At 42.7% G+C, this 23,027-nt stretch overlaps 1 protein-coding gene across 1 annotated transcript in view; it reads right to left on the bottom strand.

Moving 5' to 3' along the window:
• The window catches only part of LOC142074937 (ankyrin repeat domain-containing protein 55-like), a 45,999-nt gene extending 23,500 nt beyond the window's left edge, over positions 1-22,499 (bottom strand). The window contains 5 exon segments of the mRNA XM_075135953.1: positions 375-435; positions 3,411-3,520; positions 5,607-5,737; positions 7,626-7,748; positions 22,460-22,499. Of these exon segments, the coding sequence (XP_074992054.1) occupies positions 375-435; positions 3,411-3,520; positions 5,607-5,737; positions 7,626-7,748; positions 22,460-22,499 (465 nt within the window).
• Positions 22,500-23,027: the final 528 nt, after the last annotated feature.

A 23,027-nucleotide genomic window follows, 5' to 3' on the forward strand; every position in this document is an offset into this window, starting at 1 on the left:
CAGGTTTCTGATATTTTTCCTGAGAACAGTTAGTACTTTAATGATGGGATGTTTGGAAAAGGTGAAGATTTAGTCCAATGTCTAACTTCAGAAGAATCAAAAGCAATTAATATCTTGGCAAGTGAGTTAAGAGACTGATTCAAGGTACCTCATAGTTGGCAGTATATGGAGAAGGTTTATTAGCCTAAAGGTGCATCACACATAGTAGGAAAAATGAGATAATGCTTTGCAGAGTTCAGCAAAAGCATTATAGAAATTTTTGACTAGTGCATAGTCTCATCATAAAATTGATAGTTCAGTGGACTCTTTCTGAACAGCATGGCTTGTATGACCCCAGAGCCTGGGACTGTGACTTGTAGCGCAAGCTCACTCACCTCATTGTCCTGATGATTAATTTCACCAAGATTTGACTGCTGCAGAAGCACGTTCAGAAGCCTGCAGAAGCAATGACATAATCATTGTGCTGCACCCCTTATGAACCTAAAAAATTGACATTTTTTGAGAAACAAAACATGCAATTTCAAGAAAAATCAGTATTAGTGATGGGCACAGGTCAGAATCTTAGGTCTGAGCTATGTCATACTAGAAAAGCAAATAGGATTTTATGGCTTACTGTAACAACAGAAGTTTAGTGCTGGGAATTAAAAGCAGATCCGCTAGGAAGAGTTCTTATGCTGATTGCCAGGCTAGAAACAGAGTGTGTACTACTATACACATGTGCAGTTTTTGGTAGCTTAGCAATTCATCGTCATCCTATTTTATAAAGTTTTAAACAAACATAAATGCTAATGACCAGTTTCTAAAATGATTTTTCATGCTCCTTAACTCTTGGAGTAATGTGATGTGTACGTGTTTGTGTGTGTGTACATGCATACATACAATATGTTTACACACACACAAACCAATAGTATTTTACAAGGCCTTACAGTGTGTCTGCTGGGATAGGGCCATTGTTATGGTATAAAATATAGCAATGCGTTGGTTCACATTTTATAGAATATCAGACTCCAACCACTCCCCTCTGGTGGAGGGAACAGTTACAATAAAATAGTTACATGAAATATTATTCAAGTGCAATAATATTTTTAACACTGCACGGATTTTGCTTTTCTTTTTCTTCTGGCATCCTATGAAGATGTTCTGAAGTCACTATAGGTTTGGAGAAGATGGTTATGTTTCATAGTAGGATGCTAAGTGTTTGGACCATGTAGATGGGTGGACCATGGAAATGACAAGGACCATCCTGTTAGCAGCCTGTAACAAAGCCAAATAGCATAGATCCTAACATGGATGTACAGTTCTTATGATTCTAGCAAAAGGAAAGATATATCTTTAGTGGATCCCTAGATAAGACCATAATGCAAACCTATGGCTCATCTGAAAGTGTGAATTTGTTAGAAACCTTAAAAACATGGTCTTTTAAAAGACATGCTGTTTTGCAAGGAGATTAAAAGACGAGGAAGTGTCAAGGTGGTAACTCTGATAAATGTACAGATAATGCACAGATAAATGTATACAACCATGCATTTATTCCCACTCATAGGAGACTGAATGAAAATCTTTTGCTGCTTTTCATCAGGGCAATCTTCAACAACTTCCAGTACATTTTCTGGATTGAACTGTGCTCAGGTGTGTTGATCAGATGAATTTGAGAATGTTGCGTGAGAAATCTGTTTGTTATTTTTTCCCAGTAATAAACAACTAGATAGTGTAAATTGTGCAAAAGAAAGACATTTACAATTGCTTAGGGATGATATGGGCAATTCTGCAGGTGAAAAGCTTATCTGTTTGGTAATGCCATCTTCAGGAGCCAGGAACCCAAATATTTTTTTTTTAATATAATCTGTTACATGGTTCTATAGTTTAACCCCAGATATAATAAATGAAAACAGTGTATGTGAGGGAAATGTCATTCTTTGAGTGTAAAACCTCTATCAACAAACCTTGCCTCACTTATATCCTCAGATCATTATGACATCAATGCTACCACTCAAATATGTAGATATTCAGCCACCCCAGTTGAGATTTCTCTGATATCTACTCTTAAAGGCAGAGTCTCTGTGGAACATGCACTGAAGCACATAAATCAATTATCAAATCCATACATAAATTGGCTGATCATTGCCTCTGTCTTTCCACATGGTCCATGTGCTGCCTCCAGCACATGGGGTTGTAGCAGTGGGCTGCCAGCTTTCAAACTTGGCTGAAAAAGCATTTCATAGCTGGCCACTGCATATACCCTTTTGGCAACAACATGGGATTCAAGAGTGACAATGACCATGATGGAAAAGCCCCCCTCAGTGCTCCAGGCATGTCTTCTGGGCATGGGGCAACCCCAGCCAGAAGACAGAGGAAAAGGAATTGAGCAGCTGGTAAACTCCTGTGCAGAGCAAAGGTCTGCCCGTATCCATGGAAAATGTGAAAAAACGTTCAGGGAACCCTGTGTAAAGTAGATTACTGTTCCCTTTCAAGTAGCAGCATGTGCAGCGTCTTCTTTCTGTGGAGGCTTTGTTTAATGATAATGCACTCATACTTTTGCAGAAACTTCAAACTATTCCCTCCAAGTGATGCATGAAAAACAATGATGAAGGTGGAAAATTAATAAAGCTGTTAAAAAAAGCTGGAGAGCAAGATCAGCAGAAACGCACAGAGGTCTGGGGTGGTCTGATATGGCAACAACAGCAAAACCATAGCCTCAATGATTAAGTCACACAAACATTTTACATGTACTGACTGTTTTACCTGTCTCTAATGATTCCTATCCCTCCAGTCATGATCTACTTGGGAGAATTTTTTGATTGAATTTACACAATATTGAATTTTGATGTACAAATCAAAATTTGTTAAACCTTCCTATTATCACAGGCTGGAATGAGACAAAGCGGATCTTCCTTAAGACTTTTTATGACGATACTCTTTAGTTGTTACTCCACCTTCAGTAAGAGTAGTTAAAAATGAGCCAGTCCACCAAACCTCAGCTTCCCCTTTACAGTCGGGGCTCTCAGAGAGGTCATCGTGTGGAAAACTTTTCTCACACTTGCCATGCTACTCAGAGAAGTCCAGAGAAGGAGCTTGTAATATTTCTTGTGGGGAGGTGGCAGAAAGGTAATTGGTCAAGGGAAACCCATAGTTTCAAGCTCTATTATAATTTTTTTTTCCCTCCTGCTGTTGTGATCTTAAATCAGGTTCCTCGCCTTGCTTGGCCATATATCTCTGTTACACAAGTGTTTTACAATGCTTTTCCTTCTCTCTACCCCCTTTATGATAACCACTAAACAAAAGAGCAAGTCACAAGTGTAACTGTCACAGCTAACCTTCCTGACCCAGGCTCCCCTTTGGGCTGGGTAGCTTGTGTTGGTGACTATCTGTTGAGATTCAACCGGCAAATGCTGTTGGAGCCTGGGACATACCTCATGTCAGGCTCTGCGGTAGCAGCGTGTAGTGGCAACCTCCCGTTTTTGTCGGGTATGTTCTGCTTAGCACCGTTTCTGAGCAGGCTGACACAGCCTTCCAGCCAGCCCTAAAAAAGAAATTACAGCATGTCAAAGAGGAAAGTGAAATGCATCAGGCCAGATCTTTGCTTGGTGATTCTGGTGTCCGTGTGTGACTGTAGCCATTTCTGTCAGTGGAGGAACTGGTCTTTTGTTTCCCCAATATAGGTCTCAGCACTGAGAGCACTTCCGCTTTGGAGTCTGACTCTCAGACTAGCTTGCCCATTCATTTCTACGATAAGGTGTTTTATTTACACTGCATTTTGGCTTTTCTGCAGCCGTGGCAAGTACCGAATGAGTGATTAAAGTGATTAAAAACCTGCTAATTCCTGTATCACTAGCAAATGCTAGTGGTATGCTAGCAAATGCTATTCCTGCATGTGGATTTAATTATGCTAGGTTAACCAAGAACATGAGCACTTAATCTCATTTCCTTTATGAGATTTTAGCAGGGATGGCAAATCAATACTAAAAAGCCTTAGAATGTCTTTTAAACATTGTTGCAGAAGTTTGAATTAGTGACAATGTTAGACTGAAAACAGCACCAAAACAGATGGGATGAATCAGTTCTTGGACTAAATCCTTCAGTTGATCACCTCAACAAAAAAGCAAGTAAACAATCTGGTTGTGACTGCGTAAATCTTTCAGCATATACTTAAGTCCCAGGGAAATCAAACGTGTTTAAGTGTTTTGTTCAAACCTCCACAGGCAATCGATAAAGACCGTTCCCTCCTGTATGAGCTACGTCAGATTGGTATTACCAGCATTTATAGGGAAAAGGTGTGGAATGATGGAATCAGAACATCCCTGTTGTGGCTCCCGGTGGAAGTACAAGACCACCGAATTCTGCATGCGATTGTGAATGTGGAGCTCTGCTGAATTCAGTTCTCTGGACAGACATCACAGCCAAATGCTCTCTAGACCTCTGATTATATCCATCACAGAAACAGAAATGGAAACTCCAAAGCCTGGGTGGCTTAAATCTTTTCCAGTCATTTCTTTTTTTCCAAAGAATATTTTTTCCCCTCTGGGAAAAGAGGAAGGAAAAAAGGAACATGACACTAATTATGGGATTTTTTGAAAATATCTGGCAGAGGAAATGTTTCTTCTCAAGTAAGTGGGGCATGCTCCTTGCACTGAATGAGACTGCCTGTTTTGCTATTTTCTACACTTATTTTCTGGTTGAATATTGCATAGCTGAGCAGAAGCATTGTTTTTGTCCTGAATTTGCAGGAAGAAACTAGATGCAAGGGATGTGATTTAATTAGGCTGCCACTGTATCTGTTTAAATGAATTGGCGGGTCATCCAGCCATAACGCATACCATGCAGCACGGGTAAACATTCCTTCCTCTTTTCTGTCCAACTAATAACAGAAGCCCATGGTCAACCCCTCTGCCCAACTGACCCAGTCCCCATCCTCTCTCTGAGTCCTGAATTCCTTCAAGCAAGGAGTAGAAGACTAAGGAGAAGAGGACCATCCTTGTGTGCTTCAGAGAGCACCACATCTCCCTTCCCAAACTTCTCGATGGGATGTCTGCCCCTACTATCACTTGCATGTGGGGGATTGGATTGCTTATGATCTGAGTATCTGCACTGGCACCTGCAGCACCTTGAACTTAAGTTCTTGACCTAGCCATCAAAGGTCCAGCACTATAGTGAAGGAAAAAGCAATGCCCTGGCTCATGTGGTGTGCAGGAAAACATGCCTGTTGGCCACCAAAAGTTGAGATAGGAATGTCCTCCCTGGAGCATAAAAATCTGATGCTGACAGTGGGAGGGGAGATGTTAATCTGCATATTAAGAACAAAAGGGGACTTTCCAGTGCACAGAAAAAAGTGGCTTTCCTGAAACCCTGGATCTAGTGAGAACCCCATACCATGCACTGATTTTACAACCTGAAAGAGGAAGGACACTCTGAAAGGAGTCCTGATCCTTTTCTAACAATCATTGCTTCCAGCTTTGCATTATAGTAAAGTTTACAATTTCACTGTTGTCTAGAACCAATGTTTTGTACTTTTTTTCTTTCTGTAGTATGAACAAAAATCTTATTTGCTCTGCACATTTCCTCCCTTCACTCCAACTATCTTTCCATCCTCCTCCCCCAAGTCTTGGTACCAGATAAGTTGCCAGAGATAAACTGGTACGTCCACAAGCATCTTGAGTATTAATATTGGCTCCCATCTTCAATAGAAGTTTCACTGTATCAACCTGACGTCCTGACACAGCATGCATCAAAGGTGTGCAACCTGGGGAAGAAAGTAAAATGTTCTTTTACAATTTTTATTTTGACGAAGCCATAAGATAGAGGTATTTTCTTATTTGCTAATGTTAGCACTGGCAAATTAACAAATCCTTTCTCTGACAACTGTCCAACAGCTGTACTCAGCTTTTTGCAGGCAGCAAGTAACTGCTATGCCAGCTAGATGACCACTGATTTTAAAAAGAGCATGACTTCATTAGAAAAAGCCTTGCCTCATTAACTCTACTTCTGGAGGGAAAAGTGTTTTTCTGTTGACAAGCTCCCAATATGAAGCTTCGTACACCATTTTGGAGGCTGATATTCTTCAAAGTGACTAGTAGCCAGGTGGTGCTTGGCTAATTTTCTCAAACCCCAGCTTCATTATGTCTCTATGTATTCAAAAGGTTTATGAAATCAAGCCCTGTCCCATGCAGAGGGGTGTGTGTGTGAGATGATGCTTTATGTAGACAACAACTTATTTTAAAGACTGGATTTGCTGTAGAATATTTTCTTTTCTGTTGTTCTGACAACTTATTTTATATTCTGCAAACAATTTCTGTGCTAGAAAAAGACTGAAATCTACATTCAAACCTAATACTCAAATTTCATCATGAAGTATTATGATATCTTTTAATTGCTTCCTCTTCCTTCCATTCTGTTAACTGCTGAATAACAGCAAGAATTTTTCCTGCAGAATCTGACAAAGCAATTTAAAATGACTAAGCTGGGAATAAACCTGAATATTAGAAACTATAAGACTATTAGAAACTTCAGGCACAACTGAAGAATAATTATTCTTACTGGATTCAATGAGACTGCTGAGAAAATGCATGCTACTCAAGCTAAAGTTATGCAGACTCTGCCATACGTGCAGGATATGAATCATATGTTTTGCAAGACTGGTCTTTAGTTACATTTGTATGTACAAGCTAGTAAACAAGCTTATTCTGGAGCTGAAATGCTTCCATTTGCTGATCAGTCTATCTCCACCCACTGCCCTTCATACACAGTCCTTCTCCCATTAAAGATCTGCACTGAGAGCATTTTAGCTTGATTAAGTGCTTGAGCTTAATGCTTGATTAAGCATTTTCCCTACTGACCAATACATCTTTTAAAGATAACAGTATAACAGTTAGGATGTCTGATTTAAAGTGTAGGAAAAATTGGTAACTTGGTAAAAGTTGGTAAAGATTAGAATAGACAGTGTTCATATGGATCCTTTAAAAGAAACTGCAATAAAAAATACTTTTGAATAAACAAAGTCTTCCTTGAGAGAAGCTTCCAGAGATCTGTGGCTCTAATTCACTTGGGAAATAGATGTATATAAAACCCAGTTAATGGACAGCACTTTGTAATAGCATTATATAGTAACCTGAACACAAAAGGAAAAGGAGAGCAGTCTCACAGATAAAACAGATTATTTAGATCTTTGCACATTGTACAACCAACCCTTTGGCAAACAATTACATGACAAAATCTTTCAAATTGTGTCTGTGCACATACTTTTAAAGTACAAATGACTGGAACACTCTACTCTAGAGATGTGCAGAATGTATAGCATTTGGCTTTGATAAAAAATATTCTTTTTCCTTCCCTGAAATGACAGCAATTTCTCAGCATCTCCCTAAAGAAGATAAAATAGATTCATGATAAAGTACTGTCTGATTATAGCAAAACAACATATTTGTGTCCATATAAAAGATCTTACAATTACAGGGGGAAAGAAGTATCCAAAGTGTGCATTTCCAGTGGATGTTCCAAAGAATAACTCAAATTTCCCATATTCTGCTACTAAATATAATTTGCTGAACACAAAAATCAGGATAAAAAATGGAAAATTTAATTGCAGTCTGAAGCAACTAATCCCCTGAGAACAAGCTCAAGCCCTCATTTACCCTCGCTGTCACAGCACTCCAGGATGGAAGGATCTTCTCGAATGACTGCAGTTAGTGTGTTCACATCACCATTAGCTGCTGCTTGGTAAACCACAGTCAAGTCAATCTCTTCTGCTGTATCACCTACAGGGAAGAGTATGTCCGTGAGTAAGTGGAGAGCAAGTACAAATAATTAACAGTGAAAATAATGACACTTATTTCACTGAGTTTATATGACTATATAACTCGAGGTGGAACAAAGTGTATCCAAACAGCACTGTGGTTTTTGATAGTCATCTGAAACTTGTTTTTCATCATAACTTCTTCCAAAAACTGTTAGACATAGACACTGAAAGGACATAAGAAAACTTCTGGAAAGTTTCCACCTCTTATAAGAAATCATACTAACATTAATGTAACATGAATTGAGAAACAATGAAGTAATAACTGCACTAGCTCATAATATTGCTGGCTACACTTTTATGAGATAGGATGAAATCAGGACACAGGTGTTTTTAGTTTCAGTGTTATCCTTGCACCAGTCAAAAAACTGAGGTTTTCACTTCCTTTCCCTGCAGTGTCCAGAATTCTCTTCTCAGGAGAATGAACTTCTGACAGCTATGGTTTGTGTTAATAATTCCTGTAAAAAGGAAAGGTGGACTATTGCTTGGAACCCAGGAGAGGTTTATTTTGTTTGGCAATTACAGTATGAGGTATTACTTAAAGCAGAAGTAACCTATGTCCAGTGAAGATGGTTGGCCAACTGAAACACGTATTGATCCACTTTCAGGTTAGGAGGCACTACCCAAATGCAAAGTGTTATTTCTCTATGTTGCAATGCTTTGCACTATTTAACATCAACCTAAAATGGAAGGAAAAAATATGCACTAAAGCATATTTCTTGTGTGATTTTACAGTAAAGAGTATAATTCTGTATGCTCTGAAACTTTACTTACAGGGATAATAACATAAAACTGTATTAGAAGTTCATCCCTGTTAACTTTGTATTAATTATTTGTCGTGGTTTAACCCCAGCCAGCAAATAAACCCCACGCAGCCGCTCGCTCACCACCCACCTCCAGTGGGATGGGGGAGAGAATCGGGAGGGCACAAGTAGGAAAACTCGTGGGTTGAGATAAAACCAGTTCAATAATTGAAATAAAACGAAGTAAACCAGTAATAATAACAATGATAACAACAAGAATAGCAGAATATACAAAGCAGGTGACGCACAATGCAACTGCTCACCGACCATCGACCACGTGTCATGAACGGGGCGCGAGCCCCCCCACACCCCTGGTTTTTATACTGAGCATGATGTCACATGGTATAGAATACCCCATTGGCCAGCTGGGTCAACCACCGCAGCTATGCTTCCCCACCCCCCCAGCTTCCCCTGCACTTGGCAGGGCATGGGAGGCTGAAAAGAGAAACAAGAAGTCCCCGGTGCAAGCACCACCCAGCAACAAACAAAGCATCAATGGGCCATCAACACTCCTCTCATACCAAACCCAAAACACAGCACACCCCCCAAGCTACTGGGAAGAAAGTTAACTCTGTCCCAGCCGGAACCAGGACAGTATCGACCCCTTATTCTATACCATTTACGTCATGCCTAGGTCGCACATTTTCCAATACATTCTAATTAATCATCACCACTTTTCCTGCCTTTTTATATATACACACACAGAGATATCATTCCCTAAGTCCATGGGCCATCCCTCTAAAATGTCCATTGAGTTCATTTAGTCCATGACTTTGGGCTCCATCTGTCATAACAGTCTTTCAGGGCAGGAGAGATGGTGTGTGGTTTTGGACTGTTGCATCCTGAAGCCAGTTCTGGTTCCATTATCACTGCGCTCATCTGGTTCTATCATCGTTGCACTTTGCTCAGTTTCATCGGAGTTCATTCTGCATTCATCTGGGTGATTCTTACTGCAATACTGTTGATATGACATATAGCAACCATAGAAGTGATGACATACAGTATTATATAGCAATTACCATCATACAATTCAGTTCATTGGCTATTTTCACCCAAAATCAAATCCCCTTGAGGTACACACCGGACCTCCCCATCCTTTCGCATTACCCACCAAGTGCACCCAGGTCCTTGAGCAAAAGCAATCCCACGGATGGGTTTTCCCTTGCCAGAGGCAGGAGTAACCCAGACTGTCTTCCCCAGCATATTTCTTATGTGCACGACAGGGACTTTATCTCCATCTACAGTACGTAAGAGTCTTGATTGGGCAGGGCCAAAATGAGTGACAGATCCCCTAGTGTTAACTAACCAGGTGGCTTTTGCTAAATGTGTATCCCAATGCTTGAATGTCCCACCACCCATTGCTCTCAGTGTTGTCTTTAGCAGTCCGTTGTATCGTTCAATTTTTCCAGAGGCTGGTGCATGGTAGGGGATGTGATAGACCCACTCAATGCCATGCTCTTTGGCCCAGGTGTCTATGAGGGTGTTTCGGAAATGAGTCCCGTTGTCTGACTCAATTCTTTCTGGGGTGCCATGTTGCCATAAGACTTGCTTTTCAAGGCCCAGGATGGTGTTCCGGGCAGTGGCATGGGGCACAGGATATGTTTCCAGCCATCCGGTGGTTGCTTCCACCATGGTGAGCACATAGCACTTGCCTTGGCAGTTTTGTGGGAGTGTGATATAATCAATCTGCCAGGCCTCCCCATATTTCTATTTCAACCATCGTCCTCCATACCAAAGAGGCTTTACTTGCTTGGCTGGCTTGATTGCAGCGCATGTTTCACATTCATGGACAACCTGTGCAATATTGTCCATGGTTAAGTCCAGCCCTTGATCACGAGCCCATCTATATGTTGCATCTCTTCCTTGATGGCCTGAGGTGTCATGGGCCCACCGAGCTATAAATAATTCACCCTTATGTTGCCAGTCCAGATCCATCTGAGCCACTTCGACCTTAGCAGCCTGGTCCACCTGCTGGTTGTTTTGATGTTCTTCAGTGGCCCAACTCTTGGGTACGTGAGCATACCACTTGGCTGCCTTTGACTCCAGTTCATATTGGAGTTCTAGCATGTCCGGCACAGCAGCACTCAGTGGCGGTGTGATTTCGTTCAGGCCATGGTAGTCTACTGTTAATCTCCACTATCCATTAGACTTTTGCACTGGCCATATGGGACTGTTAAAGGGTGAGCGAGTCTTGCTGATCACTCCTTGGCTCTCCAGTCGATGAATCAGCTCATGGATGGGAAGCAGGCTGTCTTGGTTGGTGCGATATTGCCACCGGTGCACTGTTGGGGTAGCGATCAGCACGTGTTGTTCTTCAACCCTCAGCAACCCCACAACAGAAGGGTCCTCCGAGAGACCAGGCAAGGTGGACAGCTGTTTAGTTTCCTCCGTCTCCAGGGCAGCTATACCAAAAGCCCACCGGTACCCTTTTGGGTCCTTGAAATACCCTCTCCTGAGGTAGTCTATGCCAAGGATGCAGGGAGCCTCTGGGCCAGTCACAATGGGGTGCTTCTGCCACTCATTCCCAGTTAGGCTCACTTCGGCCTCCATTACAGTTAACTCTTGGGATCCCCCTGTCACTCCAGAAATACAAATGGGTTCTGCCCCTTCATAGCTTGATGGCATCAGGGTACACTGTGCACCGGTGTCTACGAGAGCCTTATACTCCTGTGGGTCTGATGTGCCAGGCCATCAAATCCACACAATCCAGTAAACCCGGTTGTCCCTTTCCTCCACCTGGCTGGAGGCATGGGCCCTCTTGTCCTGGTCATCGTATTCACTACCCACTTCTTGTAAGTATTAATCAGAAGTCCCTTTGTTAAGGTCAGAAGTGGAATCAGCCCTTCTACTCTCTCTGGGAAACTGCTCACTGGAGACTGGAGCAGCAGTTTTCCTGGAAGAACCCCCTTTTGTGGTTGTTTTTCCTTGCAACTCACGTACCTGTGCCTCTAGGGTCGAGGTAGATTTTCCATCCCACTGCCTCATGTCCTCTCCGTGGTCACGCAGGTAAAACCACAGGGTGCCCCGGGGCGTGTGCCTTCTATATCTCCTGTCTTGATCAGAGGGATGCTTACTCCTAATGGCTGAGATACTGGCCCAGGCAGGTGGGGAGCAGGACATATCGTCTTTGAGTTGCTGGACCTCCCGGGACAGTTTCTCCACAGCAGAGACACAGGCCTGTAGGGAGGGAGAGAGGCTTTCTTCATATTGCCGGAGTTGGCCAGCGAATTCATCCACCATTTGTTCCTCTCCTTCTTTCCAGGTCCTTACTGCCAATGAGTTTGCATGTGACGCTGGTGCGCTCCATACAAACTTCTGCCACATGGGTCGGGTGCATTTGACTTCATCTGGATCTTTGGGTAACTGCTCGTTGTTCAGGTCATCATAAATCACCTCCAGCACAGCTAATTCTCTCAGGTACTGGATCCCTTTCTCCATGGTGGTCCACTTGCCTGGGTGACATATAACATCTTCCTTGAAGGGATACCTTTCCTTCACGCCTGACAGGAGTCGCCTCCAGAGGCTGAGGGCCTGTGTCCCTTGTCCAATCGCTTTGTCAATGTCCCCTTCCCTGGAAAGGGATCCCAGCTGTTTGGCTTCCTTCCCCTCTAATTCCAGGCTACTGGCCCCATTATCCCAGCATCGGAGCAGCCAGGTGACAATGTGCTCATCTGGACGACAACTGAAGTCTTTTCGCATATCTCGCAGCTCACCCAGGGATAGGGATCAGGTGGTTATCATGTCATTTACGGGTTCTGCCTCCTCCTCCTCCTGTTCTCCTGATGGCCCTGGTTCATCTTCATCCCTTACTAAACGAGCTGATTTCCTTGTGCATTTTCTTTTTTGTATAGGGGCGACTGATACCGGCATGGGTTGGTTCTCTGTCACAGGGGGCGGAGTAGCTGCCGTGCCTGCCCTGGCGGGTGGCATAGCCACAGGGCCTGTTGCTTTGTCATCAGCTGCAGAGACCTTTTCTTCCCCTTGGGGGTTCTGAGTGGTGTTAAACAGGGCTCATTAGGCATGGGCCAGGCCCCAGCACATTGCACTAATTTGTGTCTCCCTAGAATGGCCAGGGTGACAGCATAATTTTTCCAAATATTCTACTAATTTTTCAGGATTCTGCACTTGTTCAGGGGTGAAGTTCCAGAACACTGGCGGTGCCCACCGTCCTAGGCATTTGCCCATGCTATCCCACTCACCCTGCCACTCATAACTATCCAGCCTTGGGGCAGATCTCTGGATGACATTCTTAAATTGCTTACTAACCTTGGACAAAACTGAAACAATATTCCCAAGGAATACCAATAGATGTATCTTAACTACCCAGGGATGTTCAAGGTACTGACAAGTTATTTTAACGAAGGAGGCGACATCATAGAGGAAGGTAGTGAGGGTGCCATTCTCTATTTCCTCCATAAAAAATCTCTCAAAGGAAGAGGTATAATTGCTAATGGTCTCCATGAGGTGGTACCCGAAATACAGTAACAGCTTCATTACAAATCCCAAATACCAAATAACCCCCTGATAAGGAGTAATATCATAAGTCTCAAATTGATGTAGTGGATATAGTTTGTTAAGATTTGTTGTTTAAAAGTTAGGTAACTAACAGGTGTTTTTTTTGTAGTTATGTAGATAAATTGTGTATCTTGGAAGCATTGTTAGACTCCAGTGAGCAGTAACCATGGAAACGGAACAACCTTATAAGGAAGGAAAGGAACAGTGAAGAGACATGAGATTCTTTGGTTGAAATGATGTAGATGGGTTAGGAATGCTTCATGAATAGATAGGCCGGACATTCAATAGATAAAAGAGCCTTGAAACGTTGTACTTTACGTTAATTAGATAGAGAAGCTAACCTTGTAAGGTTGATAGGGAAGGTATACTGGAATAAGCTAGCTTGTTACAAGTGAAAAACATGTAAACCAAACAAACGGAGCATGCATGAAGACTGAGTTCAACCAGAGGGCACTGTGATGAAGACTATTGACGACCACCAGAGGACCCCAAAAGACCACCAAAGAGCACAAGGGCGCATGCGTTGGGGACATTTGCATATGTTAATGAATTCCGGGAAATGACATGAATATTTAGATTATTTCTCAGAAATGTAATGAATATGTATACTCTAATTGCATTTAACCCCTATGGTTACGTGATTTGGCACGCACACTAGGTCGAGCGATCCCCTGTGCGTCCAGCGCTGCAATAAAGAATACCTGCTTTCTAAAACTCTAAATTGAGTCTTAGAGAGTTTTTCGGAGACTTCTTCGTTTCACCCCAATGCTAGCATTTTAGTAACAAATCTCCCAGGCAAAACATCATTAATCACTGCAGAGCACAGCAGACTACAAAACCCAACACCAATCTTCAACAAGTACAGTAAAAACAAGAGCATGGCGCAGATCAGATAAATGAATATGTTAACAGATATAAATTCCTTAATATGCTCTAGTTAATCTGTTGTTATCTCAACCCTTCGTGGCCCCACGTTGGGTGCCAAAAAGGACTGTGGTGGTTTAACCCCAGCCAGCAAATAAACCCCACGCAGCCGCTCGATCACCCCCCACCTCCGGTAGGATGGGGGAGAGAATCGGGAGGGCACAAGTAGGAAAATTCACGGGTTGATATAAAAACAGTTTAATAATTGAAATAAAACCAAGTAGAACAGTAATAATAACAATGAGAACAACAAGAATAGCAGAATATACAAAGCAGGTGATGCACAATGCAACTGCTCACCGACCGCGTGTCACGAATGGGGTGCGAGCCCCCCCACACCCCTGGTTTTTATACTGAGCATGATGTCACATGGTATAGAATACCCCATTGGCCAGCTGGGTCAACCACCCCGGCTATGCTTTCCCACCCCCCACAGCTTCCCCTGCACTTGGCAGGGCATGGGAGGCCAAAAAGAGAAACAAGAAGTCCCCGGTGCAAGCACCACCCAGCAACAACCAAAGCATCAATGGGCCATCAACGCTCCTCTCATACCAAACCTGAAACACAGCACACCTCCCAAGCTACTGGGATGAAAGTTAACTCTGTCCCAGCCGGAACCAGGATATTATTTTACACTAACCAGAGAATTTATTTGGGCCATTATAGTAACAAGCAAGGAGCTTCAAATACAAAAATATGCCATTTCAGTTTCAGTTTGGAATGTTTTCCTTCTGTTTCCACAATGCCGATATTAGACTCTGATTTTGCAGGCCTGGATAGTCAGGCTGCTGGGAGGAGTTTCTCAGTCCTTCTCTGGATTTCAGTCAGCCTTAAGTTCTTTCCCCTGAATGCTGTGCCCTAAGAAGTGAGCCACGCGCCTGTCACAAAACCAGCCAAGGGCTGGCTAAAGCAAGGGCGTACTTTCTTCAAATATGGTTTTCAAGGAAAGCATCGGTAATCATCAGTAGGTTGGGAGGGCACACTTCTGTACATTTTATACTAGTGACAGCTGAGCAAAACCTATGGCCAAATAAACCTAAGAACTAAATAACATCTATAACATTTTATTAGCTAAGGCTAATAAAAAAGAAAAAAATTGCATTTTTAATGATATGTCTTAGACCCAAACACTATTATAAAACTGCCTCATTCCTCAGTTCCTGAGAAGATTTCAGGGAAAATCTGAAACAAAGAGCAGAGCAGTTTGAAATTATGAGATCTGTACCAAGGGGAGACAGAGGCCCAGTCTAAAATGGGGAGGCATGCAAAGCCACATGCAGTTCCCTAACTCCCTCAGTAAGTCTGTGCCTATGTGGTATTTTCTTTGGTCTCCTAGACTTAGTTAAAAGCAGAGCTATCTGCACAAGGGAGGAATGAAATGACAGAAAGGCATGGTTATGTGTAGAAATATGTGTATGTGTATGAAAATCTGTCATTGACATTAGGTGAGATTATGAACTGATCTCAGTAAAAAATGAGTTCCATCTTCAGAAATAGGTATGGGCCAGGTACTAATATGTACTTAAATCATATATTCAAATCTAATAATCACAAACACATACATGGCTATTGTGGGCCAGATTCACAGGGAAGACAAAGGAGGCCCCTAACCTGGCTGTGAGGCAGACAAAGAGGAAAGGTCTGGAGCTTGATCTAGTCAAACAGGCCCAACAGCTTGATCTAAGCCAAAAGGTCAATTAGTTTCAGGGGCACTGAAAACTAAACACATCCTTCATTGAAATGATTAATTTATGGAGACATTATATTTCTGGGTGTTTCAGAAGCTTTACTGGGCATTCAACAATCAATGACAATTTCTGTGTGCTAATTTTGCTCATTACGCTCTTTGGTTAGAAACTATGCTTATATGTCTATTTCTTGCTTTTATTTGACATTTTATAATTTAGAAACATTTCTTGGAATTCAAAATTATTAACTTCCAACTTTTGTTAATACTTTCTTGGTTGGGATTGGGATTCTGAATGTACTTTTCAATCTTTTTTCTACTCTGCGAGTCATAGAGGTATGACCAATGTGGAGCAGGATGCTTCCTTTATTACCCTTTATCATACAGTGCATTGCAATTGAAGCTGCACTATTTTTATGACTTTCTATCATCTAGTGAATTTTAAACACAGGGTAGTTAGTATCTGAGGCCATTGCAATGGAAGGAAAATCTTCATGAGCCTGCCTTGCAGGACCTGCTCCTGAACACTCCTCAGATTTTTGTTTCTAGAGAAATTAATTAGATGATTTTCTTTGTTCACAGATTCTCTCTTTGCTTCTTTGCTTGTAACTTCCTTCCAGACTGCTCATCCCATGCTCCACATGCCTACACCTCCTTTGGCTTCAAGTGGACTATTAACCTCTTAACTCCAGGAGTCAAAAGAGTTGATTTTTTTGTGCAGGGTCAAATCTGATGTAATGGTAAAATGCTCTAGATATATATTGTTGGTCAGCCACAGTCTCATCTTTAATTTTAAAAAGAGGAGTTTCTGATCTCTGTTAACTCAGAAAGAAGTACAGCTGCAGTGCGCTGTACTGTTCACTGTGGCTGAGGGTCAGAGCTACAGAGCATAACATTTGTCCAGCCACTGCACTACCTTGTTAGCAGGAGAAAGTAAAACTGATGCCTAAGTCACACTAGAGAGTTGATCAAAGGAAAGACAGATTAAGTGACTGGTGACTTTTCCTTCTTGTCATGTCTTCTGGAGATAGTATAACTATGTAAGCTGTGCAGAAAAAAAGGAGATGGTTTAAAGAGAATTTGAAGAGAGTTAGTAAAAAGTCTTTTTCATAATCAAACAATACATTATTATTAACACATCAATATAAATTATATTAAACATTGTCATATATATTTTTGAGTGATAAAAGATCTTTAAAGATAATTTTAAAGTATTAGCCACACTATTCACGTTTGTGATCAGACATTGTCACAGCTGAACCCACGTTAGCTCCACACTGGGGTTTACAACCCAGCGTAATTCCACACATGTGACCTTTTCTCCCCGGGACACAATAATCACTCTCTGCTTCAAAACTTGGCTGCTGTGGAAACACAATCAGCTCTTGCCCTGGGAAAGGTTAGTCTGTCAAATCTGGAGCTCTGGTTATGGGCTTAGGAAAACTAGAAAGCTGATGTTAAATCTGCCTTCACCAGTGCACAGATTCCCGCTCCATCACTACTCAACTGAAGCAAATTTAATTTCATAGAATCATAGAATATCTCGAGTTGGAAGGGACCGACCCATAAGGATCATCGAGTCCAACTCCCTGCTCCTCACAGGACTACCTAAAACTAAACCATATGACTAAGAGCGTCATCCAGATGCTCCTTGAACTCTGACAGGCTTGGTGCCGTGACCACTTCCCTGGGGAGCCTGTTCCAGTGACTGACCACCCTCTCAGTGAAGAACCTTTTCCTAATGTCCAATCTGAACTTCCCCTGACACAGCTTCACACCATTTTTTTTTTTTCTTCTAGCTGGTCTTTTAAATTACACATTTGATAAAATTTGTAAATTAAAAATGTTAACTTGATGAGTCTATCACTCAGAGAACTGGTGATTCGGCCCAGAAGCTTTGACCCGTGTGCTTGGGGGATCAGGAGAGACTAAGAGTCATTGCCTCTGGAGAGTCATCATCAGTGACTAGTATATGAAAAAAGAAGTGACTTTACTACAGGGCCCATTAATCAGATTTCCTTATCATGCCATATCTGCAGACTGCTCTCACAATCTGTAAACTCAGCAAAGATGTTAAAAACAAGCTCAGATCTGAGCTAGTCCCTTACTCAAAGAAGGATGTAGTATGGCCTGGGCAGAAGGCAAGGGGACAAGGCAGAGGTTTATCGCTTGCATTGCTCCTGTTGGCCAGTCTCTGGAGGCACACAGGAGGTGCCAGTCATGAGCACCGATGCAGCTCCTCTCACAGCTGCATGTGGTGGTCATTATATGGGAATGGTACAGAGAAGATGCTGAAGGTGTGGGTAAAGAAATCATTAGATGTACTGGGACAGACAGTGGATCAAAGGGGCCCTTGCCTCCTTTTATGCATTACACATGTAAATTTTATACTTTTTTGCTGTTTAGCCTTGTAAGTACTGTTAAGTTTTCCTGCTGTGAGTCAGGAGTAGAGCAATCCAGCCAGAAAAGAAAACTCTCCATCTCCCGAGTACAGCAGTTGCTTACCCAGAGGGCAGGATGGCAGGAAGATGAGGACATGGATGCACACCTGCATGTGGGTCTCTGACTCCCTCTACCCTTTTTCATCTAAAACCAAAACACCTTCTCCCCTGTGCCTTTCTTTGCCTGTGCTGGGCTGAATCTGCTTTCCCCAGAGCAATTGTCCTCCCATATGAGGAGAGAAAGCAAAACTCTGAATGAATGTATGGATAAATGAATGAAGAAGTTTTCCCCACGCCTGCTCTCGCAGAGCATGGGCTCCACTCCTGTTAAGGGATAGTGGCATGAAGCCACATCCAAGATTCACACTTCCCCACCCATGAGTCCTAGCCATCAGAGCAAGGAGAGGCAGGTGGACCAGGCTGTCTCCCTGCTGACAGGGGAGACTGGGCCAGGAGGAATTGATGAGCACTGGTATTGTGCATCTGACATAAAGTGAACTGACGCTAATTCCATTTCTGTAGGGTGACTCGATTTCAAGCGGAGTGTGTTTAACATGACCTGTGTGGCTCTGGGTGGGGGGAGAGGAGGAAGAAAGATGCATGGTCTTCTGATGCTTCAGATGATGACAGGGAGCAGGGAATGCCAGGAGGGCTTGGATGTCATTTACACTGGATGCACTTGGCTCCAGGTGACACAACATCTCCCACTTCATCTTCCTCCAGCTTACCCTGTCCAGGAATGAGGGGGCCTGGGCGCAAAGCTTGTAGGCCATTTCTTTTTGCAGACACCTTCCTGGGCAGAAGAGGAATGGTTCGGAGAGTGGGCATTTTGCAGAAGGTGACAGTGAGGTATGGAGCGCTTGTGGCTCCCTCCGTGAGCTTACCCTGCTGGGGAGCTCGGCTGCGGCTGGGGCACCAGCATCACGCAGGATAAAGGGATTATGAACAGCCAAATACCTGGCCCTCCATCTTCAAATGTGTTAGCATTACTTCATTTATTATCTTGCAGTTCTGTAAATGCCAGTGAGTACTGGTGCTGTTTCAGATACATTTTATGTTTTATTTTGGAAAATTACTGTGCTACTGGTGAAAGGAAGCTGTCAGTCAGCTTCAGGAAGGCAGAAGGTCCAACTAAGAGCCTGTGTATGGAGCAAGGGTAGGGAGAAACTGAAGGCTGGCACAACAGTGGCATAGAAAGGTCTGGAAGAGTCTTAGTGAGCAAAGACCAAATGACATACAGGGCTGTGACATTTTCTTTTGTAGGTAAAACGCTTAGAAAGTAAGTTAAAAGCCAATCTATCTGAAATAAGGTGCAGTGTTTTAAAAGCACATCATTTCTTTAAGATAGAATAATAGTCTTTTGGTCTGAAAGGAGGTATATAAAGAAACATGCAGAATGATCACAGGATTCAGAGCAATGAAATTATACTACTTGTGACATTAACACTCCTCTGACTCTCCTATGAAGAACGAATGTTTTACACGATTTGCAATGTCGGCTGATCTGTTGGTTTACAAAGTGCACATTAGATGTACGTAAGTGCATGCTTTCTCCTACATTGGATTTTTAAGATCTAAATAAATTTGCTGCAGTTTAGTGTACGTGGTCTTGACAATGAGTGATTTAGACCTTACCTTGCTAAAACTCATAAATTTTGAAAACTGAAAGCTGGATAACAGGATAATTTATGTTCACTATGAAGAAGAAATATTTATGTATATAATTTACTCCCCCCTTTCCTATAAACTCTCTTGTCTCCCCCAGTAGCCAAATGCCTAATGTGATTTCCCACAGCTTGTTGGCAGGACACAATACTAGACAGTTTATTTGATTTTAGCACATCGGTGTCAAGGGTCAGCGGGAGGTGGATGAGCGCAGATTTTGGAAATTGTAACTCACTCTCTAATATTATGGATTTATTGATTGCTTAACAAAGTAATAATCCCTGTGTGTGCCTGGCTGTGAATGTACCAGTCCAGGTCTTTTTCTAGCTTCTCTGTTTAAATGGCAAACATTTGAAGCCACGTACAGCACACATTTAAATGACACCAAGCAGTATTAGGAGGGGAGAGATTTCTGATCTTGCTTGGCTTCTGGAAGTCCCGCATTGCTACCGCTATTGGTATTGATAAGTATTATAAGGTATTAATGAGCAGTATCATAGGAAGTGTTGCAAAGAGACAGTATGATTTTCAAGCCTGGAATGCTGTTTTTTTGACCTGTAGCTGGGAGTAGTTTTCTGATGCATGGGGTGGAGAAAGGGTTTGTAGGGAAGGATGGATTATTTTATTGGACCAACAGATATTGATCTGGTGTGTTTGAAAGCTAGCCTGCATTCTTCCATTGTTATAAATTGCTCCAATGAAAAATATTCCCCTTCTCCTTGCCAAAAAAATTATGCCTGTTTAAATCGGCAATGTGCCAAGACATTAACATGCTATTTAGATAAAATTCACCATGCACTGTAAATTTTGAATAGACCTTTCTTTGTGCGAAAACCAGTGGGTTCAGTGTCCCATTGCTGTGTGTTGCCTGCTCCTGCTCCCTGTCTGCCTCCCACACAGCTAGCAGGGAAGATGAGCAGTAAGTCACAAATCATCTAATGAGCCAGCAGTCCTTGCTGTGGTGGTGGAGGGGAGGATGATGTATTTATCCAGAGGGGACCCTCTTGCTGGGGAGGTGCTGTGAGTGGAGTGTGACTTGGGGCTGGGAGACGATGCTGGACAGGAATAAGAATGGGTCAGTTTGGAGAGTGGCCTGGCAGGAGGAGGGGGTGCAGCAAGGGGAGGTACTGACAGATGTTGCCTCCCAACTCTCTCACTTCTATCCAGATAAGGTGGCTTGGGTCAGTGGTCTCCTGCGTTACTGTCTGCCCCCTTATCCGTCTGGAGACTTCACTGCTCGTTCCCCAGCCCTGGTCATATTCCAGCCTCATTCCCGGCAACACTTCCATCGGCTCCCTGGCAGCCATTCCCACAGCACTGAGTGTGCAGCGTGTCCCCTCTCCCTCCCGAGTCTGAGCACTGCTGGGTTGGCATGTGGCACAGAGCATACTCGTAGTGCCTGCAGAAGGAGAGCTTGAGAAAGGCTGTTTGGAACTGCAGAAGCTCAGTCAGCCCCACACCTTTGTCCTGTTGGGGAAAAATGCTCCTTACGTCATTCACATGTGACCTAGGAGGACCTGTCTCTATTTCTGCAGTACACATCCCCCTTCTCCCTTTGCACTTCCTTTCCTCTTTTATCCTTTCTGGTAGTATTTTTTGTCTCTTGTCGCTCAGTTTTGCTTGATGGCTCCTCACTCTTCCCCAGCTGCTCAGGGTGGGGTCCCATCTAGGCTGGTGCAGACCAGTACTCTCAGGACTTGCTTCAGGCTTTGAGCGCTACTGTGGCTGAAAGGCAGCCATAAGTCTGCTGCTTTACATGGAGTGTATTTACTGTGGGTTCACCAAACATAGACAAGCATACAACATGTGGGACCTGGGCGCCCAAAAGACACTGCAGCATCTGTCTTGCTCTTTAATGACTCCTGCCCTTTGTCTTTTTTCTATAATCAGCACCTTTGTTGTGGGGCCAGCACAGCTATGTCAGCTTGGACATGTTCCCTGCTTTGGGAACATAAAAGGAATGCCACTACATTCCTTACAGTGGATTAAGCCATAAGAGATAAAAGCTTGTATAGGCAAATAAAGACATGAAATACAACCATTTAACTTAAAAACAGACAACAAAGAGACATTTCTATTTCCATAGCAACCTTACCATGTAGAAAATCTTCACGTTGGGGCTTTTAAAGATATCTTAAATTCACAATTATGGCAATACTTACCTATACAGCTAAGATTTGCTGAAACAAAGTTGATCACTTGTCAGCATCTAGTCCTTTCAATGTATACAAACTAGTAGACTTATGAAAATCAGCTTTTCTTAAATTTTTACTGCATTTTAAACTGCTGTTTGCTAATGTTGCAATTATTTTTATATATATCTCCATAAGAGCACCAACATATAATATAAACAATAAATATATACATACATCTCTCAATGCTAAGCATAAGAGCAACCAAATGCTGTTGCTATTCTGCTGAAATATTTTATTTTAAAAAATAACTGTAGCAATAGGCTGAAATATCCATGTCTAAAATTGATGGAAGAAATTCCTTCATGTGTAACCAAAATAAATCTCCATGAGACCTGATCTTTTCCAAAAATTCTTGTTATTCAGTCTGCCAAGTAATCTTAGTACATTTGCATGGGAGGCATGGGAGGACCAGAGGATTTTGAAATTAGTAGCAGGTGACTTACCTTTGTGCTGATCAAACACTGATGAGGAACTGAAATCCATTGTGGTCTATCTCACTATTTACAACCAGAGCAGACAAATACCATCTCCAGGGTTTTCAGGGAAGAATCCCATATATTACAGTAAACAATGTTGCCAATCTTCTTGTCAGAGAATTAAACTCGCTTTACAGCTGCAGGTTGTTGTCAAGGCAAGGACATTATCACTATCCTGATGGGAACGGTATATTCTGTTTGTTATGGACCCTCTTAAAATGACATCCCTGGAAGCTTAAACTGAGCTTTTGAAAAACGTCTTAGCTCCAGTGAATGAAATCGCCTACGAGCAGCTCTGAGAGATGCTGCAGCTCATCCAGCCTCAGCAGCCGTAGCACTGCCCATAGACAAACAAGCCTCGGAGGGCGAATGGGAATTCACTGACAGACAGAGCATGTGCAGAGCTGCCAGCTTAAGTCCGGTGCAGACATCCTCGCTGTGCTGGCTGAGTGGCATGTGCTGTGCTCACTCACAGACAGCCCTGTGGGCTGGCTGCCTGTACCACTGTGCTGTCAGTATGTGCCTGAGGATGGTT

The sequence above is a fragment of the Calonectris borealis genome, chromosome W (genome assembly GCF_964195595.1).
Source record: "Calonectris borealis chromosome W, bCalBor7.hap1.2, whole genome shotgun sequence".
In the NCBI taxonomy this organism is placed as follows: Eukaryota; Metazoa; Chordata; class Aves; order Procellariiformes; family Procellariidae; genus Calonectris; species Calonectris borealis.